Below are 21,350 nucleotides of genomic sequence, written 5' to 3' on the forward strand. Positions count from 1 at the left end.
TCCCCCAAGGCTTCCGAAGCGAAAAGGGAATTAGGTGATCTTGAGGCTCCTGACATCTTGTGCGGGGCATCCGGCCACTTCTCTGGTAATCTCTGGTTCCTGGATTGATGCCGCGCCACTGACACAGCTGGAGAAAGAGCTGTCATGGCGCTTTCGCTCCTTGTTCCACTGCCATGTATCAACCTGTGCAATATTTACACCAGGGAGACGTACACGAACTGGAAATGAACATTGCAGCTGCACTTGACATGTTGGCCGACGTCTTGTATAATGTACTGAAAGGCAAACCACGTTTGCAGTCCTTGGCAGCAGAGCTGTCTGCCTCGGGTTTACTTGGTTGTGTGCCCAGCGGATGCTGTTGCACACATGATGCTGTAAAGGCAGTCAAGACTAACACTCGAGCCTAGATTCAGGACCTTTGATTGGCTGGGGCAGTCTGGAAGGGAGGGAGGTGGTGATGTTCGCGGAGGGGAGAAGAAGCTGTTGAACATGTGTACTCTGAGATTCAAGGGTGCCCTTCCCTTTTGAGTGCACAAAGTTCCCTAAAAAAGATGGCCGGTAATAACTACATCCGGCCACGCTGAGAATGAGCTTCCGCCCGCGTGGTGCCCTGTTACTGCTCCTGGGACACAACAAGGGTGAAGGGGAGATGCTTCTGAAGCATGTGATTTATTCTAATTCCCATGAGTCTTTTATGAATCGGAGGGGATGGGGGGCGGGGGGGCTCCTTTCCCTTTGGTTGTGGAGTCCAGCAGGATGTTTACATGCTTCTACTATGGAGAAGAGTCGTGCAGGCAGCGTGCCTCAGACGCCGGATCGAGGATTGGAGGGGGCGGGGTGGCGTGCTTCAGGTAAAACCGTAGGTCCCCGTCCCCTCTGTGTCTTCCAAGTTAAGGAGCTTCAGGAATAGAGGCTGTCTGCAGCCTGCCAAGCCTCCGAAAGGAAGCAGCGAGAGGTGAGAGAGGCTGTGCGTCTTTGCTCGTGGAGCAGGGACTGGAACAGAGACCAGGGCTAGAGGTCTAAAGTTTAAAGTCTGTCAGGGTTCAAGATTTCACTATCCCCCCCCTCCCCCCCCCTTAGCATAGCATATTATTCTGACCCTAGTGAATGCGCATGCCCCTTCACAGCCCACATGCTGAGCTCCCATGATGACTTTGGATGGGTGGCTGTTGTTCTTTTTAGGGCCTGTTCCATAGCACTTTCTCCGTGCACAGTGATTCGTGTTTCCTTGTCCTTTTTCTAGGCGAGTGTTCCCTGTTGGTTTCCCGGCACATATTTCTTGTGAATGAAGAATTGGTCTTCAGGGAGTGGGTGAAGCTGGCCGCTGATTGGCTGCCGTGAAGTCACTCCCTTTATCACGTGCTCTCCTGTGGCTGTGGATAAACGGAATTAGTATATCATTACAATAATGTTCATTACCGATCATTAACATCTAACTCCACCTAACCTTCCACCCCTCTGCAAGCAGACACCGCAGATCCGCCATTTCCATGACTCCACCCATCTCCTGACACGGCATCCATCCCCTGTACGTCTGATGTCTGCAGCACTTCTGTGTTTCTGTCCAAGAGGGAAATGTGTGCCACCCAGAGCCGTCTGCGCACACAATGTTCTGTGTTGCCTTGTCACGAGCTGTGCTTCGCTGGAGGAACCCGTGATGGGGCATGGGTGGGAGGGGGCTGGGCGGAGACAGCGAGTTTATCATAAGCCAGGGGAAGGTTTACAGCAGCGCCCTGCGAAGTCAGAACCTTTCAGAAAGAAACCATTCTCCTCATCGCCCCCAGGGGACGTGTTGTGTCTTATGGCATCACCAGAAGTGCTACAACTGGCACGTACCCCCCTGGCGATGTGACAAGCCCTTACCATTCCCCCTCCCCGGTGGTTTATCCTGAGTTTACCCCCCATGACAGCGTGTCCTGACCCTACCCGTATGGCAGTGTCACCTTAGCTTAATCCCCCCAGCCCGCCACCCTGCCCCACTGGCTGTTGTGACCTGGGCCTAATCACCCGCCCCTTCCTGACCTGAGCACACCTCCCTCCCTGGCGGTGTGTCCGGAGTTGGTTACTCCCACCTGCAGTGTGCTGGTACCGGGTGGGCCTGACCCTGGCAGGACGTCTCAAACGCCTCTTCCGACAGCACTATCTGAGCCTGTCCCCTGACACTGTAACCTGAGCCCACGCCCCTTATGAGCATCTACCCCTCGGGCAGGGTCCATGGTTTCTCCTGGTTGTGCATTTTTGGCATTGGTAAGTTGTCGAATGTTGGTCTTTTTGGTCTAGTCCTTACGCAGCTGCCCCTCAGAGTGCTGTTTTCCCGCAGGGTTGTCTCTTCTTAGAGTACATGGACCTGAGACCGTGTCTACGTCATTCATTCACTTCTGTGAAATAAAAAGCTTGCAGTTATAGTTCTCCCCACTGATCACTTTGCAAGTGATATCGGCTTAAGTATTAGAAAGTCAAAAATCTGTCTAAGTGATGTTGGGATCCTAGACCCGAACAACTATTGGCAATGCCAAACTGTCTCACCCACCTTGACAAATATATTTTTAGTCATCAATGTCAAGATCAGCGCCTTGAGACCCTCGCGGGTATGTAGTGCGCTTTACAAATGATTGATTGACTGATTGAAGATCAGTGTTGTAGTTTCGCACTTTCCAATGTAGATTTTCTAGTAACCACTAGGTGGCACTGAAATGCCGCAAACTGGTGGTTCGGGTTTCTTAGATGAAATGCTGCATTCAGAGCAGTACGAATGACAGACACATGCCCACAGTGAAACTAAACCGGGCTTGTGGGCCCATCAAACACAGAAAAAGAGAAAAGCAACGAATACGTGCTAGGCAATTCAGGATGGCACGCACACTATCCAATCCTGAGCAAGGATTGAATGTGTGGAGTATTGTAAACAAATCTGTCTCCAAAGTTGTCTGTAGCGAAACTGCAAAATTGGGATGGGCTGATTGTTCCAGCCTCCTTTTAGTCTACACTGTGCTTGCATTCAGTCAGTCTTGACACATGCACTCCCGACAAAGGACCAGTTTCTTGGTTTTTAAGTCTGCTTTCATGGAAGGGGCCCATGTCCTGTGAGGCATAACCACAGCAACCGTGTATGTAGGGTGCTGCTCTGATCGTCAGAATCAAAATGAGGGCTATTGTCCATTTATTTGACTACCATGGGCATAGGGTCATAGCTGTTGCTAATGCAGTCGCACCAGGGTCTGTTATAGTATTTATTTCTATCAAACCATTTTCATGAATGTCATTAGGGCCCATGAAACCCTGGCAGCACTCCTGGCGGTGCCCACGCCCCGTTGCTCCACCCCACTGTGGCTTTCTGTGTAATTTAATGAAAACCGCGTGCTTTATTTACCGCACTGCTGTCAGGATAGGGGCAGTCCATTGCTAGACTTTGTAGGCCATCATTTGGTGTTTGGGTAGTCATGGACTTCGAATCATTAAAAGTCAGTATCCCAAAACAAACCCATGGAACTCGGGCTTCTCTAAGGAGGACCTCGGGACATCTTTCAAATGCATCACAATCTACAAATGCAAGCTTTTTAGCTGGATAAGAAGAGTTAATCTGTTTGCATCCTGTCGTCCTACCTGCAGACTCCTGGCATGTAGAGAGTAGTTCAGTCCCAATGACCCTTGTAGGATGTGCCTCGTGCTCGCAGGGTACCAGTCTCCAGGGGGTGGGGCTAGTGTTCTGTGGGGAGATGGTTTGGAGGGGCAGTTTGGCCTCCAGTCCTACTCACACATTCCTCCAGCGAAGCAGTGTGCTGTGTGTGCATAGAGATTGCGCATGTTTTCGTCTGTGCGGTTTCTGTTCTCTGACCCTCTGCTTTGTGTGATAGGAGGCAGATTCAAGAAGGAGATAGTAGTGGATGGACAGAGTTATCTGCTACTTATCCGGGACGAAGGGGGCCCTCCAGAGGCTCAGGTGAGTACTACACAGAGTCATCATACACAGTTTACCAAGCCTTTGATTCGGTGGTTGGCCTATTGATCACCTTTGAATCTTTGATACTGCCTGGCTTGCTAAAGTTAGTGCATGCGACGGTGCCTGTGCTTCACCGATTATAGACTGCCTGTCTCAACACAAAGTGCTTGGTTTGCCATATTATATCTTAGTCTGGCGATTTAGTTGGATTGATTGTCAGCAGTTGAAGATCCCACAGGGACTTTTCAGGTTTTGGTTATAATTTTACTTACCCTGCAGTCGGTCTGTGGTTGAGCATTACTACCATGCTCTTTATTGCAGGCCCATAACAGTGGGTGGAATGTAAACAGTTTGTTGTTGATCGGCATGCATGGCAAAAAGTTTGACCGAACCTAAGTGTAAAAACACCTCCACCCCCGCCCCCCAACTACCCCCACTTTGTGCGTGTCGGGAACCTCCACGCAGTAAATCTGACCCACTTAACCTCCTAGCCTTAACCATCTCACGGTCCGCACCCAACAAGTGTTGTTTATTCCCCCTAACACTGAGACACCCCAAGACACTAATACGCTGCCACCAAGCATCAGATCCTGTCTATCACTCACCTTGATGTGCATTGGCCGCTCCTATTCCAAGAAGTGTAGTGTTGCACCCGGACTACAAAACCCACCAGCTTCAAAAACAGAACAGTAAACCAGGAAGCGAGCAGAAGGAGCGAGAAGCCTGGTGAGAGAAGCAGAGATATGGTAGGCCAAAGACGATCCAAGTAGGGAACAGACAGCAAAGGGAGCCTTGAAAGCCAAGCGTACCCCACTACCTATTGCTGGCAGTGGAAGCATTCTAGACCCAACTTTCCACTGCCGGCCCTCTGGTTGTTTTTGGCTTATGGGCCCCAGGTTCAGGCGAATACACACCAGGAGGTTAAGAGATGATGACTTTCAGTTTTGACTAGATTCTATTAGAGCATGAACAGCCCCGTGCTCTCTGCTTGACCAACCTTTCTCTGACCTGATAGGTGTGGAAGGCCCGCATTCCAAACAACCTCATTGGTTTTCACACTCTTAAAGACTTTTTAAACATAGAGCTCTCTCTGCACAAAGATCCGTATTTAACAAGTTCAGGCATGTCAGAGGACGGCACTGCTCTTGCAACCAGCTGGGATTGGTTCATAGAGTGCCTACCTCCTGAGCAATATCTACGGCATACGTCTGTGTAGCTGAATATTTGCTGTGATGTCCTTTATTGCAAAGCCCGGAAATAAACAAAGTGCGTTACTAGTCAATAATGATAATAAGCAGAGCACAACAATTTTTTACTTGTTTGCCGACCTACTCTTCTTTCCCCAATAGCATTTTCAAAGCAGCTTCCACTTTTTCCTGTAATGCCACCTTCTGCGTCCCCTATATCAACTCTTTCCGTTCTTCCAAATTGTTCAAACTTCCCCCTAAAACATAACACTTCACCTATAACAACTTCTGATTCCCATAAAACACCATATGCTCCACCAATAATCTTCTGTAGTCATTCTTCTTTCCCTCCAAAGTCACATTATCTGCTCCTCCTATATTAACTCCTGTACTCCATAACAGTGGTTTCTTTCACACGTTCTTCTTCCCCTTAACAATACTTTAACATCTTCCACTTGCCCCTTAGTAACACCCATGCATTTTTCACAATCCATTGTATGTTGTGCAGCCTGAAGTATGATGTATTATCTCTGTCTTTGTATGCGTCCAGTCCATCAATTTTGCCCTAAAAACTGCTCCACCTTATAGGACCCTCCCCTGTGGAAAATCAACCTTTGCTTCCCATACATTACCTGCTGCTTCGATGTAATCACACCTCATGTTTCATCTTTATACTCACACTTCCTTATACTAACACCCTCTACTTACAGATTGTAGCCATTTCTCAACCCTCATAACACCTTTTTTGTCCCCAAAAGCATGTTTTCTTTCTTCCATTGGACCTCCTGCTTCTTCTGTGGTACATCCTGTCACTCATACAAACACATTCCGCTTGTCCCCAAAATATTTCTGCTGTTCTCATAATGTCTACTTCTCTTTTTACAATTGCATTGTATGCTGTATCTCATCAGATCTGTTTGCTCTTCATAGTATCAATACCGTGCGCGTTTCCCATTAAAAGACATTCGCTTTTCATCTGATCGACTTTGCTTCCTCTAAAATCACTTGAACTGCTTTATGCTTTGTAACATCAGTTTGCGGCAGTCTACTATGGGTCTCCCTTCAGGTGCCTTCTATTTTCCCCCATGATAGCCCGTCCTTCTTTCTTACACAGTACTCTGCTTCTCCGCATAATTGTCTTCACTTTCTTATTTTTTTAGCCCCTTACATTTTACTCATTAACACTTCCTGCTTTCTCCCAGTCACTGGTTCCAACCCTAACCCTCGGCAGTTTTACTTAAAAACCATGGGCTCAGTCTGACGCCCGTCCCTGCCGGGCTGCTGTCCTGCTTTCCTCCTTGGCGCTGTTTGGTGGCTTTGCTGTGGAGTTCATGTGCAGAGTTGTAGGTGTGGTGGGGTCTGGATAAGCAGGGTCATGCGCTAACGTCCTCTTTGAAAGTGTATAACCTGGTTGTTTTGTTTTCCTTCTGCTGTGCCACAGTTCGCCATGTGGGTTGATGCAGTAATATTCGTCTTTAGCTTGGAGGATGAGAACAGCTTCCAGACTGTCTATCACTACTACAGCCGAATGGTCAATTACCGTAACACCACCGAGATTCCCACAGTACTGGTGGGGACGCAGGGTAAGTTGGCGAACAGCTATGAGGTCTACAAAATGTCTGGGTAGGTGAAGAGGGATTGGGATATGTGGTGGTTTTACATCACTGTGTTCAGAGGGAGATATGTGAGCAGGTTAGGGTTCAATATTAGGGGTGAACGAACACTCAGATGCTGTCTTTTTGTCTCTGTTGTTTCCAGTTTTGTGTCAATGTAGGCGCCTTACCCAGAGAAATTTATATTCCTAAAACACTGCTTTTCCCTAGCCCCATCTGCCCCTTCCATTTATGTAACCGAAATCGGTGGGGTTGATTGTTTCTGTCCTTCAAGCCCTGAGAAGCTCTTCGCGCTTCCTTTCAGCAGTAAGTGGGATAAACTCACATTGCTAATGTACGGAAGTACCTCCCTTCTACAGTGGCCTGGCCTTGCTCTTCACATGCCCAGACTCCTACAGCATAGTCGCTATTGCGAAACAATAGATGATTCCAGTGCTTTAATTTGTAAGAAAAAGAAAATAAGTGCTGGGGTTCTCTTCAAGAGGCCACTGCAGCTTGTACCACACATTGCTCTGCTCGGCTGCCAATGTTAGTAACAACACAACTACTAACCCTCGTAATCCTGCAAGTGTGACAGTTCGGACTATTTTAGGCCCCTAAAGCTATTAGAATTGGTTTTTCGGCAGATAATAGACATTTTTAATGTATATTGAATTAATAATTAACTGTTGTTCTATTCATTCCTAAATTTGCTAGAATGCGCCACCTTGTGGTAGACTGTCACAAGCGCTGGTGTTGACAATTAAGTGCTGGTTCCGAGCAACAGCAGCCACCGGCTCAAATTAAGCACTGAATGATGCTCAGTCTTGTAAAGTTGCATATGAAAGCTTCTTGGCACTGTGCAAAGCACCAACATGAAATAATGTAGTACAGCAGGCAGGGTTTAACACCGAGCACCTCTGCCCTGTTCTGTAGTAACTTTCGGATCCCCCCATGCCGCTGTTTAGGGAGCAGTGGCATCTCCATGCCAAGCCTTTAGGGGTTTTCAGGGGAGGTCTCAAAGGTGCAAAAGAGGTTGGGGGCATGTGGCGTGATGGCATTTCCTGCAACTTATGTCTCTCTTCTCCCTTCCTCCTGTTGCTGCAGATGCCATCAGCTCCAGTAACCCACGGGTGATCGACGATGGACGGGCCAGGAAGATGTCCAATGACCTCAAGCGATGCACTTACTATGAGACCTGCGCCACTTATGGGCTGAACGTGGAGAGGGTCTTCCAGGATGGTAAGGATGCCTTTATTTCATCCTGTCTACACTAGAAAGGACAATGCAGCAACCTGACCTACTGCACGATATACATATAGACCATAAAATCTTACAGCCAGCCAGTTTGCTTGTATTGTCCATTCTAGTGTGTTTGGTCGCTCTCAATGCCTCAGTGACTGTGTCACATAAATCAACGCTATTTGGTAGTTACAAGACAGGGCAACAAATTCGTGGTCTATTTTAAGAAGAATGGGAAACTGATGTTTCTGTTAGACACTGAACCAGCCTTGTGATTGGATGAGATTTTCTAGTGCTCCAGGGGTACCAATGGACTTGGAGCCTTGAAGTCGTGGATATTGGCACTGGAAACCTGAAATTTAATTGATCAACGTTCCTGTCGGTTGCTGTAGGGTTTGTCTATTGCCTGAATATACCTCACGACTGTGGCACTGCACTCGATGTATCTGAATTTTGGTCACTGGTGGTCCTAATTTCATTGTAGCAAAAAAGTTGGTGGAAGGGTCCCCTGGTAACTTTCACAGGGAGGGGAGTAAATGTTACAGAGAATTAGGCCCTGTGATTTTTACGGAAAAAATTCCAGTTGTTATTTTAAACGAGTTTGTGGGGGAATCGGACCTATGGCAGGTCTCAAAGGGCAGCTATTACCTCTAGATCTAGTAAAAATATTGTGTTGTCACTATGCAATGAACAAAGAAAAATGTCAAACCTATGCAGAAACAATTGGTTAAAAAAAGTTTTTACACTTTATTGGATACCTCCCTTAAGGGTTACATTCTAAAATAAATAAAACACATCATTTATGATGTATATGTTCCTTTATATTAAAAACAGACAAGAACAACAGTCGACGCGGCGTTTCAGTGTACTTAAAATGGTTTCACCTTCATCAGGACATTGACATAAACTGCAATCTTCAACTGAAGATTTGTTTTATCCGACTTTATGGTTCGGTTTTGATGAGGTACCGCTAGGGCTTCACTATTATATTTTCCTCTTGCGGGCTCACAAATGTATCCTCTTGGGGACTGAACCGGTTTAATCTCTTGATAAGAAATTCGACATTTAAAAGTGGGCACGCAGAAGCCACCGCTTTTCCAATATCAGGTGCCGTCTAAAATGTTTTGCGGATTCTTTCTTCAATTTTAGAATCGCAGGTTTAAAAATCGTATATCGTCTGGTGGGGATTATGAATGATGTCACCCGGCTTTGATATATTGCTCCTTCAATTAAGTACCTGTATCGTAGGATTCGGCTTCCCTGCTTCAGCGTGCCCGCGTCTTCCTGGACACCAGACGATATACGATTTTTAAACCCGCGATTCTAAAATTGAAGAAAGAATCCGCAAAACATTTTAGACGGCACCTGATATTGGAAAAGCGGTGGTGGCTTCTGCGTGCAGTGATCCGGCTATAATGTACTACTAACCTACAGTTACAGTGATAGCACCTTAAAGCCATCTCTTTACCAGCTTTACATCATCTTGATCAGTGTTGGATACCTTTGCTAACGTGGTTGACTGTCTGCTGGTTTCACTAAAGAAACATTCAATTCTCACGAATAATCAAATATAGATCTTCGCACACTGGTTTCTATAAAGGAAGTGAAGGAAACTTATGACATATGAAGGTGTAGAATCAAGTGACGAGGGTGAGGGCTTATTCGAAACACTAAACTTTAGTGTGCCAAAATAATTAGAGAGAGGAAGACTGAAAACTACAAAGTAAATTGAGATAGGACATTAGCAATGTTATTCTTCAAAGGACAGGAAGAAAGTTTAGGAACTGGTAAAGGAAGGTACTATTAAGAACAGGGAGGCATTGAGTTGTAAGATTTCAGAAAAAGCCTGGGTTGACTTTTGATCAGAATTGTATATGGCAAAAAAAGAGGTATGAAAAGAGGACTGGATGGGCCCAGATGAAGATCTTGTATTCTGTATCACTACAACAGCAATAAACAAGCATTGGCATAGCCAATAGGTCTCGCCTTTGGGACCTTAAAAGTTTTTAGCCATGCAACTGTTGATGATGTTGCACCAAGGACATTGTGCTGCATAACAAAATACTTATAAGGTCCCAAAGCAGGACTTGTTGGCTATGCCAATGCTTGTTTGTACATGCTGTTGCAGGCATGATAGCTATGGATTTTCCCAGCTGCATTTTAAGAGCGCTGCTTTTCGGCATGCGTGTTTTCCTTGCTGCGCTCTCTTCGCCGCAGCGCATGGCTTTGTTTCCACTTTACTTATTCTCCCTGGCTTCCTCCAACAACACTTCCCACACCGGACTGTGCATATGTCCGACCTCATTTTAAGAGCACTGCCTTTCTTTATGCTTTTCACTTAATTATTTGCAGTAAAATTCTGTAGCCAACTCTCGTTTCCTGTAAGGTGGTCGAAAGTCCTCACCCATGTTTGCAATACAGGAAACTGTTTAAATAAATGAATACATTTGGAATTTCAAAAGTTTTCATTTGTGTTTGTTTTCGGTGGGGCTCCCATGCTGCGCATGTTCCTGCTTTTAAAGCTACCTCTCTGTTTGTACCAGGTAGTGAGGATGTCACTGTACCACCCCTGAGTCTGCAAAATTTGGAGCCTCTCCTGCAAGCACCGTCACCTCTGAAGTTCCAGTTTTATTCTGAACCATTCAGTCTGACTATACTCCTCACAGCAGGGCCGGTTCTATGATTTGCGCGGCCCCTCTAATTTACTTAAGGTAATGCGCCGGCCCCTCTAATTTACGTAAGTGACCCCTTGCAAAGAAACAATTCAGAGACACCGCAGAATGCCAATTGTACAGGATTTTAGCGCCCCCACAGTTTTAACTTTCAGCCCACAAGCAATTCTCACACCTCCAGCCTGATAGGTGTAAGAATTGCTTGTGGGCTGAGAGTGAACACCGTGGGAGCGCTAAAATCCTGTACAATGGGCCTCCCGCACTGTCTCTGAATGGGTCTCCTTGCAATTGGTACAAGGGGAAGCATCTCCTCCCCATGGCCTCCAGACATGATCAGTGAGAGGCCCAGGGTCGGGACCCCTCCCATAGACCCTAATTGTAAGGAGACAGTGAAACAACAGGGCACACGATCGGTTCGGGGCCCCATGCTCGTGGGCTGAGTGCGAGGCCCTGGGCAGTTGCCCATGCCTAGCGCCGACCCTGCATCACAGAATACTCTGAGCCAGTGACTACCTTGCTGATGGACTCCATGAAGAGCTGCCTGAAATAAGCGTGGCAGCGGGGACAAGTACACCGCAGCCTGCGAGTCACCTCCGCTGCCACCAGGGGGCTCCTTGCCAAAACACGTGGGGTTCTGCAGAGGCAGCTGATACGGCAGACTCTAGCAGCCATGGCTCTCAATGTCATTGGCAGCAACAGACTGAACTTTTACCCATGTTGACAAGCCTGAAGACTCTAGAAGGATTTCTAGTCTTACCTCCCATGAAGCCGAAAAATGTGATCCTTTTTGTTGGATTTCTTTTATTAGTGAGGTCTTTGTTTAAGCATTTACACAAATTGCTTAAACAAAAAAAATCTGATGTTTCAATAGAAACACACCATTGTGCTCCAAGGGAATGGTGGTCGGTATTTTGGTTACATTTGATTGCAAACACTCTGTGACCAAAAAGAGGTAGGATTTGTTTCAAATTTTTAATACCACTAAAACGCATAATTATAACCTCTCTGCAAACGATCGCCAGATGATGACAGCGCAGAACGTCAGATAAGTACTGCATTCCGTAAAATAAATATTAAAACTGTGAACTGGACACATTTTTTGCTTTCCTAATCGTACCTTGCAAAATTACTTGTCCACTACCTCGGTGTCAGTCGAGACTCACCAGTAGCAGCTCCAGGCCATGCACTTTGTATTACTACACTGCTTTCACTACACTTCCCCTGATATCCCCGTGCCTTCCCCCAACACCCTGGCCCCAGAGTATGCACATGTTACTTTTATTTTATATGGCAGCATTCCTAACTCTTCGTTCCTGCTCCGAACTTCTCCACCCCCCAAATCTATAATACATACTGTATTTAAAGCGGCACGCGCTCTCCGCTGTAGTCCTTTCCCTTTCCCTTTGCATTATATGTGAGCGTTTGAAGCCAAATGGAGCAGGGCGTTCCACTTCCCAGCGTTTTCTATGGGGGCCACTGCTCATTACCTGCCCTCCACACTCAGGCAGGAGCCTGTTGACATGTTGGGTTCATATCAATCCAAAGAGGCTCTACCAAATCTAGGGGCTTGTTCCAAGATGTTGGTACTTTTTTTTTCCAGGCAGCATATTACTCTTGTCTCCACTCCCTCAAAGCTTGTTTCCCATTGTGTGGTTCTCCAGCACCACGAGGTCATACTAATGACAATAGCACTGTGCAAATATCATCACTCCACTGCAAATGAAAGATAAAACACTCAACACCAACAACTCTAGCTTTCACAAATGCGAGACCGATTGCATTGCAAATGCTTGTTCTCTCATCTTGGACGACAGCAGAAGATTGACGTGCAATGTCTTGTTTTTATTGCTTCATACAGTTGATATATCAATACAGTACGGACCCAGTAAAAATGCTACCCCCTATCCTCACAATCATAAGCATGATCTGTGACTGTTCCTCCTTGCAGTGGCGGCTGGTGGATTTTGAAAGTGGTGGGGCTATAAATGCTGTACACTAATGTAACAAGCGAGCGAGCGGAGCGAGCGAGCCCGAACCCCAAAAGGAGGGTGCGGGGGGGTTCTCCCCCCGCAAGAAAATTTTGAAAAAAATGGATTAAAATGGTGGATTTTACACAACATATTTACTGCAAATTGTTGAAAAAAGAGGGGATCCAAGTATAGCATTTTGGAGCTAAAGAAGATGGTAAACAGTGAAATATTTGTTTGAAGAGCATTGTTTTTAAGGGTTTCCTAAACCGAATACAATTACCTATGTGGTATAAGTGATCTGGGAGAGAGTTCCATAGGACAGAAACTTGTACCGAGAAGTTACAGCCTCCTTTACTTTTCTTTACCAATCTGATTAGGGATGTATTTCTTGACTTTCCTATCCACAAAGCAAGTAGCCATGCCATTCAAGACCTTAGTGCGAATACAGCAGGTCTTAAACTGGATCCTGTGTCTGGCTGGTGGCAAATGCAGGGCCATCAATAAATCAGTGACATCTGTGATCAGTGAGTTTACATATCAGACATACACTTATACACAACATAGTCACAAAGTCCTGATTTACATGCGAATGCTCAGCTTTACAGCTTCTTAAGCTTAACACTAGTTATAGTTTTCTTCTAGAAATTTTGAGGTTGCAAGAAGAAATGTTTGACAATTCTCAAATCTATACAAAAAAATCAGTAGACACCATGTAGTATAACAAGACAGAACATAGCACTCAACAAAGCATATGAACACATCACAGCTCAATACAATATCACAATTCAAGGCACACTACTGCATCACATCATTGCTCACTGCAACCCATCACAACATCAGAGCTCAAGGCAACTTGTAACATCATAAGACACATCACACCACCACAGAGCAGCTTTTCACAGTATCAGGATGTACTGTTTCAGGCTCCATTATGTTTTTATAAGATTCACAATCATAGTAAGTACTGTACAACAAAACTCACTAGTAAATCAACATGTTGAGGTAAAGCAAAGCAAAACTCAGAATCTATAGTACCATCAAAATATTATTGTTCGTTATTATTTAGCGCACAAAAGTATATACGTGGAATGCTTCCACACTATTAAAAACGTAGCGAAACAGCTCGTCACACTTGAAAGCCATTCACACAAAGGTTGACTGGTCACCCTTCAGCTGATTATTGCTCTATTTATGTGTAATCTGGAACTAATGTGGTCAAACCTCTGCCCAGTGTTAACATGTTGAAAAAATGACAACAGTATGAAGTAATACCATCAGATAATGTGCCACATAATTTGCCTTTTCTTGGCAGATAGTTTAGTCAACCCAGCCGCATTATTTAGCCCTTCCCTGTTGCATAATTCCAGTGCCCTTGAATATAGCTGATTAAGGTGGGAATACCCTGTTCTATGTCCAAAAAAAACCTTGCTAATTGTGTGCAGTTCTCAGTTGTTACCTCCTAGTCCTTTCTTACACACACTGTTGAAGGAAATCGTAACACGTTATTACAGTTCATATTCAATTTTCCTTCATATTTTTATCCTGGATCAGTTCGGCAGAGAAAGCAGATGACAGGCTGTTAAAACAGAAATCTCCAGCTGAGACAGCAGCATTTGGCATCAAACCCCCTAGCTCCTCCGGCAATAACCCAACAAGGGATCAATCAGAAAAGTGGCATCAGAAATCTTTCTCATAATCTCATTGACATAACCCTGATGTATAGTTTGATATTGCATCAGATTCTTGTTCTGCAGAGACAGCCTTGCAGGTGTCAGGTTTTCTTCTTTCTTCTTCGGAGAAGTGTGGCTCACCGGTTAGAGGAGGCAGACCCAGAAGCAGAGGTCGGCCCGGGACCAGGGTTCAATTCCCGACGCGGCAGGGTTTGGAGCCCAAATGTCCACGGACCTGATAATTCTCGCTTCGGTGCCTACTTGAATCAGGGGTTCACGCTTTGCAACTCTGGGCAATAGCTTGCTCAATCTCCACTACGGCCCCTGCGGCGGGATGCCTGGCTTTCACCTTGGGGGTGCCCAGCTGGGCTATCCCACAGGGAAAAACCAGGACGGGTTCTCAAAGCAAGCGCCGAGATACCCTTTGTGGTGATACGTGCGCTATATAAGAAACTACATTAACTACATTACCATTTATTTTATGTCTTGATGGATGGCCACATGCCTTTGTGGACTAAGAGGTTATTGCTGATGAAACTGCGTTCATGAGGCTGTCACATTTGATTGATACTTGAAACAAATCCATTTGAATGTAGGCCACACCAGGGCTTAAAAGTGGGTGGCTGCCTCCTTAGTACCATTTTGGGCAACAACACTATGTGTGTTTCAAATGAATCACTGTTTTTTGCTATTCTAGGTCTCACTAAGAAAACAACAGTGAGATTGCGGAAATTTCCCACACGAAGGAGATCAGTGGTGCGTGCAGTGTGCAGTGACTGCCGGAAGCAAACAACATGCTTCATTACTTTATACACCTTCACACCACATGTCAGGGAAACAAACTTTCAGAGCCTGGTTGTGGGCACATAATGAACAACATGGGGGTTCAATTGAGCTGATAATGCGGTACAGCTTCCTTGATGTGACTGGCGCACAAACCACCAGCTGTTGTTTTACTCCAGGAGAATGCCTAAATTATGAATAAGTTAAGAAATTTTTCCTCCAAGAGACATTTCTAACTATTTACCTAGCAATGCCGCGCTGTTCCATAGCTCTGAGCAGTTATAAGGGAAACTAAATGGTACCAGGGCGAGAGAGCTGGAGTTTCCCACTGAATAGTACTATAATGACCTGCCAAAGGGCCTGATCACTGTCATTGTAGGAGAAAAGGTGTATGGGGAAATAAGTAATGGAACGTCTCACCTGTGTATTGCACTGGCAGTAACAGCCCCTGGCAAACGCACCTGCACTAGAGCATTCTGGGACAAGCAAAGAAGGCATTGAGCTTTCAGAAGCAGGTCACTTTTGATCTGTGCTGGGATTTTGAAAACAAATTTATGCACAGCGAAGGCACCAACTTTATGCCCTTATGGGTTTCATTTTTCATCCATGTTTAAAACTTAAGCAGCGTGATAACATTTTAAACATTTGCTCTTTTCTTAGGGGGTGTGAATCTGAGTTACTACGAATTTAATGTGGATTAATAACAACCAAACACTTTTAATTTCTTGCAAAATAGCACAAAATGTGTTTTACATGTGCAATTTAGAGATGGCTTTGGGGCGCTTTTAATTTCCTGAACACACTACACTTTGCTGCCACTGTGCTCTCTCTGTGTTGACAGGATTCGATATAACGGCAAGAAGGGACCAGCAATCAAAAATATGGCCTAACGAAAAATAGATGCGGATCAGATTCGTTCATTGATACTTTTATTAAGCAGAGCTGCTTCGCCCGTGCAGATAACGTGTCTGCGCCACCACTTCAATGTTATTCGTTCAGCCAGCCCATAAACCATAGCTATAATTTAGCCTAAATATCCTAATCATAAAACTCTTTCCCCTTCCGAGGGACAAGGCAAATCAGTCTTGAGCGAACTTCTATTTGGAAGCCAGCGATGAAAAAACATAAATAAATATGCCTTCATTTGTCAGAGGATTTCTATTAGAAAATCTGAGTGACAATCAATGCAGTTTTAGCACCAGGAACAGGATAGTCGCACATTCTATGCCACTGTAGAGGGTCCATTACAACCCAGTCCCTTTTCTAAATACTAAAAAAACTATCTATGTCAATGCTTTTGAAGAAAGTTCTTGTTAAAGCCCTTGTGGAAAATCCAATTGACAAGTTACAAATGGGTTCTCCTGACTCACCTGTGGCATATGGGTTTAATAATGTTTCACTGCATGTGCCCATTGTAAAAAAAAAAAAAAAACAGTATGGAAATTCTACTTGTTAATAATAAAAAGCTGAAACCAATAGGCACCTTTAGACATCAACTAATTAGACAAATATTGACATTACAAATCATCTCTAATCTGCAACCTCTATCAGCTGGGATTTCCACCAAGGGTGCTCTATACATACAACCATATTATCAGCGCTTTAAATGGGACGGTACTCACGGGTACGGAGTACCGACACTTCTCCGTGTTCTCCCATTGAGTACCGGGACTTCTCCTTGTGTTAAGAGAGTACCGGTACTCCCAGTGGCATGATGTGGTCAGTTTCTGGGTTATGGGCGCATGACGGTTAATGACGTGCATCCCGGCACTAGGTTGCAACTGCAGCCATACACTCGGAGCCGGCATTTGTTAAGATAGCGCCTTAGACAGAGAGAAATTTGGCGCCCTTGCTGATAGAGACTGAAATCAGGCAGCAGGGGATTCAAACACCTCGGGACCTTCCCAGCTCACCTAAATCACAGATAGCTTAACTGCCTCAAGGTGATGGGTCTGTTGGTGTGTGTGTCAGCAGAGGGGAAGACGGTGAAAGGAGAGCGAAGAAAGGGGCAATGAGGTGTTAAAACATTGCCCAAAAGTCTAATCATAAAGAATTAAGAGAACTCTAATCTGGCAAGTCAGACAGAGGCAGGGACATGAACAAGGCGGTTGCAAGATGACAGGGGTTCTGCTGCTGGTATTGCCTTAATGCGCACAGCTCCGTGCATCCCTTGGAATACTGTCGCCATGGGCCTGTGCCCAGCTCGCCCACGCTACAGGCCGGCCCTGCTCACACCCTGACAGTGCGACAGGACAGGAAGACACATGTGGCTTGACAGCTAGATCTCTCCATGTTGGAACTGTTGCGCTTTCAGTTATAGGGAAAGGTTGCAGGCTGGAATACACTCGCAATTGTCTGTCAGAGCGCCTAACGCCTTTCAGCCAAGTTCGGCTTGGGTATGCAGGGCACATTGGTCTATTTTTGCAGTTATATATAGCGCAAACTTGGCAGGAGGGCATAAAAGTGCTTTACATGAGAAGCACAAGTTCTACATGAACTCATAATTTGTTTTTATGGCACAGGTGAAATCCCAGGGTGGACTCAACATCCTGTGATCCAGGGCAAATCACTTAAATCTCAATGTGCCATAAAAAAAAGTCTGCTTTTGCGAAAGTTCTGCTTCTCACATTAAAGCCCTCGGGCTAAGTTCACGCTGTATTTAATTACAACAATCACCAATTACACCTTGCAACTATGAGCATAACTTGGCCAGGGACACTTTACATTGAAGAAGAAAATGCTGATAGTGTACAAGGCTGCCTTGAAGCCACGACCCACAGATACACCCCTCCCAAGCTCACCCCAATCAATTTGGTGAGTACTGGCACTTCTCTTTTTCCATTTAAAGCACTGCATATTAAGAAGTGGATCTTAAAGACAAATGACTGTTTATATATTTGGAGTCTTTCCTCTGGGGTCTGCATGGGCGACAGATAGAGCTAACAGAAACACAAGTGTTCCTTTCATTGTGCACTAACTCCTGTGAAATGCTGTGATTTTCTTCTCAAATGGGCTGCGTGGGGTGCCTTGGAACGTTTATTTATTTGTCTTTTTAAATCACACTTTCCAGACCTTTTAATAAATGATTGTCAGGGGGACAGGAGCACGGGGCACTCACCCTTGACCCATGGGAGTGCTAAAGAAACGAAACAGACAGGCTCTGTGTAAATACTGCAGTAATTTGCCGGCGCTTGAGTTTTAAACTGCAGGAAATTATGATTTGCGGCCCAAATTATCACGAGGGCAGCAGGTAAAAGAAAAAATGGGAGTGGGGAGGCACAAAACTCTATTTGCACACACAGCCTGGGCGATCTAGTTGCCGGCCAGTGCTCAACACAGGGACCACCCGGAGCTCCAATAATGGCATTACCTCACACTCCTGCCATCAACTACAGCGCCGCAGGAAGCAGAAAACTCGAGTCTGCAGTGGTCTTCAGAAGTACTCATGACTGCGCAGACTCGAGGTCTCTGCTTCCCGCCTGACAAACCTTTTCCCAACTCGTCACAGGGCAGCCCCCTGTGACGAAATGGGAAAGGGTGGGGTAACCACTCCCTCCACTCCCTGACTGACGTGCAGCTCCGGAGTTACAGGGCTTAAGAATAAAACGCCCGGGTCTAATTTTGCACGCACGTCTTCAGGGGGTGGAGACTGGTCTTTTAGCAATGTATTTGCCGAGCTGATGACCTCACAACCCTCAGGGCTGTGGGGTCCTCCGACCGGCAAATACATTAGGTTGTAGCCCAGCCCACAGGCAGCGCCAGCACTTTCAGGAAATAGTTTTCACTGACTGGCAAGCTGCAAGCAGTGTGTGCACAATGTTTTTTTTAACCTAACTCGAAGAGAATTGATCGTGGCTGACCGAGGTGAAAGTAAAGGGGGCGGAGCCCCGACGCCCTTAGCCAGAAACCGCCACTGCCTCCTTGTGCATTGGGTTCTTGTTGGGAACCAATCAGCGTTTCTTTGGAGCCTGAGACCAGGAGTGGGCTAATTTACAGCCTGTCGATTCGCAGAAAACTCAAGCTAATTGTTAATGTAGCTAAACAGTCTCCACAAAGGAACATGCATTACTCTTTTGAACTCTAAAGTGTGCATTGATAATATGAGTGGAGTTAATGTCAAATGGTATGCTTTTTATGGCGAACCCAGCAGCGAAAAATTACCCGCTCGCAATGGAAACAAGCCTTGGTTTTTAGCGCCCTCTTGTGGGTATTTTTTATTTGACTTTCTACATCTTCGCATGTGCAGTGTTTATGCAGGCACATCATTTATTTCGCCTATTTACAGGGACGAAAACTCAAAGAAAGCAATCCTGATTTAAAGGACCTCGTCTGGGTTCGGCGTATACTTATTTTTCAGGTTTTGCTCCGGTTCCTACACGGTATTCCTAATTATTTCTGGTAGCTGAACCTGCCTGGTGCACGTCTTTCCTTTGTACATTTGTAGGCCAGCAGTGAATCTGCAGACGGTGTTGAACAACACTCACTCGTGCCCTAAAATCGTGGGACCTAGTCCTCAACCACAAGAACAGCCCAATATTGCCTCACCTGGCTTGATGCTTAAAACAATGCCGCCATTTTTGTTTTACCGTTGATACCTGATCCGATGTTTTAGTACATTTGGAACCTTTTGATTCACCACCTTTGCCGTGGTAGATTCAGACTCCTGTTTTCCTTTAGTTGTATTTTGAAGACTCGGAGGCATCTTGTGAACTTCCGTGATTAAAGCGGGTCTCTCAACATCTATAGGAGGGACACCCTGACAAAAAGTCCTTTAATATGAGAAGTTAGGTTTAAATCTTGCTTTTATTTTGAATCAATTTTGATTATGCATGACCCATGCACATGTCTGTAGAAAGTTATATTTGTCTGTGTATACATACATGTACACGTTTAAATGTATAAAGCCTTGTGTACATGTTTGTATAACTAAATACACATCTTTAAATACATGTATGCATATATACAGAAAGGCACATATACACCATGTTATGCATACTACAAATATAGATAAACATACACATGCATGCCATAGACATTCAGTGTACACATGCCTTGGATGTGTACACTGAATGTCTGTGGCATGCATGTGTATGACATTAAAGAGACAAAACATTTTGTTTAATCCCATTATACAGATGCAGACCAATATCTGGATTGGCAAATACATGGATACCTCTCCTGAGTCCTCCCTGGATTCGCATTTAAGGCATCTTATGGAGGAAAGTGCCTTCTTCGCAGTAGTGGTTTGCAGGGCTGTGGAAGTCTTGGATTTGCCTTCCTCACAGATGAGTCTAAGGCTAACCTTCTCATTGAATTTTTACAACCTGGGCTAGTGACATGTGAGCCGTTGTTGCTGTCTATCAATACCTTGACTGACTAGGTCCTGGCTGTTAGGTCAAAACCATTTTCTGCTCTGGCTCGGAGCCGCCTCATTGTGAGAAGTCAAAGGCCAGCGCCAAATATTCCTAAATCTGTGAAGCAAAATCCAACCAACTTTTAGTGTAAGCCTCCTCCTCAAATTCTTTTCCTACTTCATCAGTCAGAGGATCATAAAGAATCAACACTATGATCAAAAAAGTAATCTGTTTTAACAGCTTAGCACTGCACTTTCTGAATCCATTTTGCATCCTGGGTTGTTAAACCCATGCCCTTTAGGTACATGGCATGAGCAGTGTTGCTATTCTTGCAAGAGGACATGCCCAAAGCCTTTGCCCAAACAGTACACGATGGTCAGGATGATGCAAAGTATGTTCTACCTTCTGTACCGTACACTGTGGATGCCATGCTGTAAATGTCAATATCATTCTTAAAGCACATGCCTGGATGTGTTTCACTGAATTCTCAGGGAATGTCCATTAAAGACTACAGATCTAAAGCCTGCTCACTTGTGTTACTTTCCTCTTCTTAATAGTTCTATCAACCATAAAGGAATTTCAGAAGATAATTGAGGGGTCTTGCGTATCACCTGTCGCAAATCTCTCAGCGCATACAGAATTCCAAACAGACCTTTCTTGTGACTGAGGAAGTCCCTAGGGTTAAAGCCATCAGCAGCAACACTTCTAGTCTTCCTTGGCACCGTGAAATGCTGCTAAATTTCTTTAGTTCGCCCTCCAATCTTACGTTGACTGTGGTCGGCATCAGAATCCAAAATGTTCTTCCTTACTGATGCCCCTTCACATCCAGTGGCGTAGCAAGGGCGACACGAGTTTTGTGGGCAGTGGCCTCCCCTGCTCCTATCTGCGGCCATTGGGGTAATCAGCAGGATCCTTCCCTCTCCCACGCTCTGACATGCGG

The 21,350-nt window shown here is 45.3% G+C and overlaps 1 protein-coding gene across 5 annotated transcripts in view; it reads left to right on the plus strand.

Moving 5' to 3' along the window:
• Nucleotides 1–21,350, plus strand: part of AGAP1 (ArfGAP with GTPase domain, ankyrin repeat and PH domain 1) — a 1,113,642-nt gene that overhangs the window by 470,930 nt on the left and 621,362 nt on the right. For all 5 annotated transcript variants that reach the window (XM_086956296.1, XM_086956297.1, XM_086956294.1 and 2 more), the window contains exons 4-6: nucleotides 3,855–3,940; nucleotides 6,569–6,710; nucleotides 7,827–7,961. In XM_086956296.1, the coding sequence (XP_086812422.1) occupies nucleotides 3,855–3,940; nucleotides 6,569–6,710; nucleotides 7,827–7,961 (363 nt within the window). The remainder of the gene's footprint in view (nucleotides 1–3,854; nucleotides 3,941–6,568; nucleotides 6,711–7,826; nucleotides 7,962–21,350) is intronic.

This window comes from Lissotriton vulgaris, chromosome 2_1 (assembly GCF_964263255.1).
Source record: "Lissotriton vulgaris chromosome 2_1, aLisVul1.2, whole genome shotgun sequence".
Classification (NCBI taxonomy): Eukaryota; Metazoa; Chordata; class Amphibia; order Caudata; family Salamandridae; genus Lissotriton; species Lissotriton vulgaris.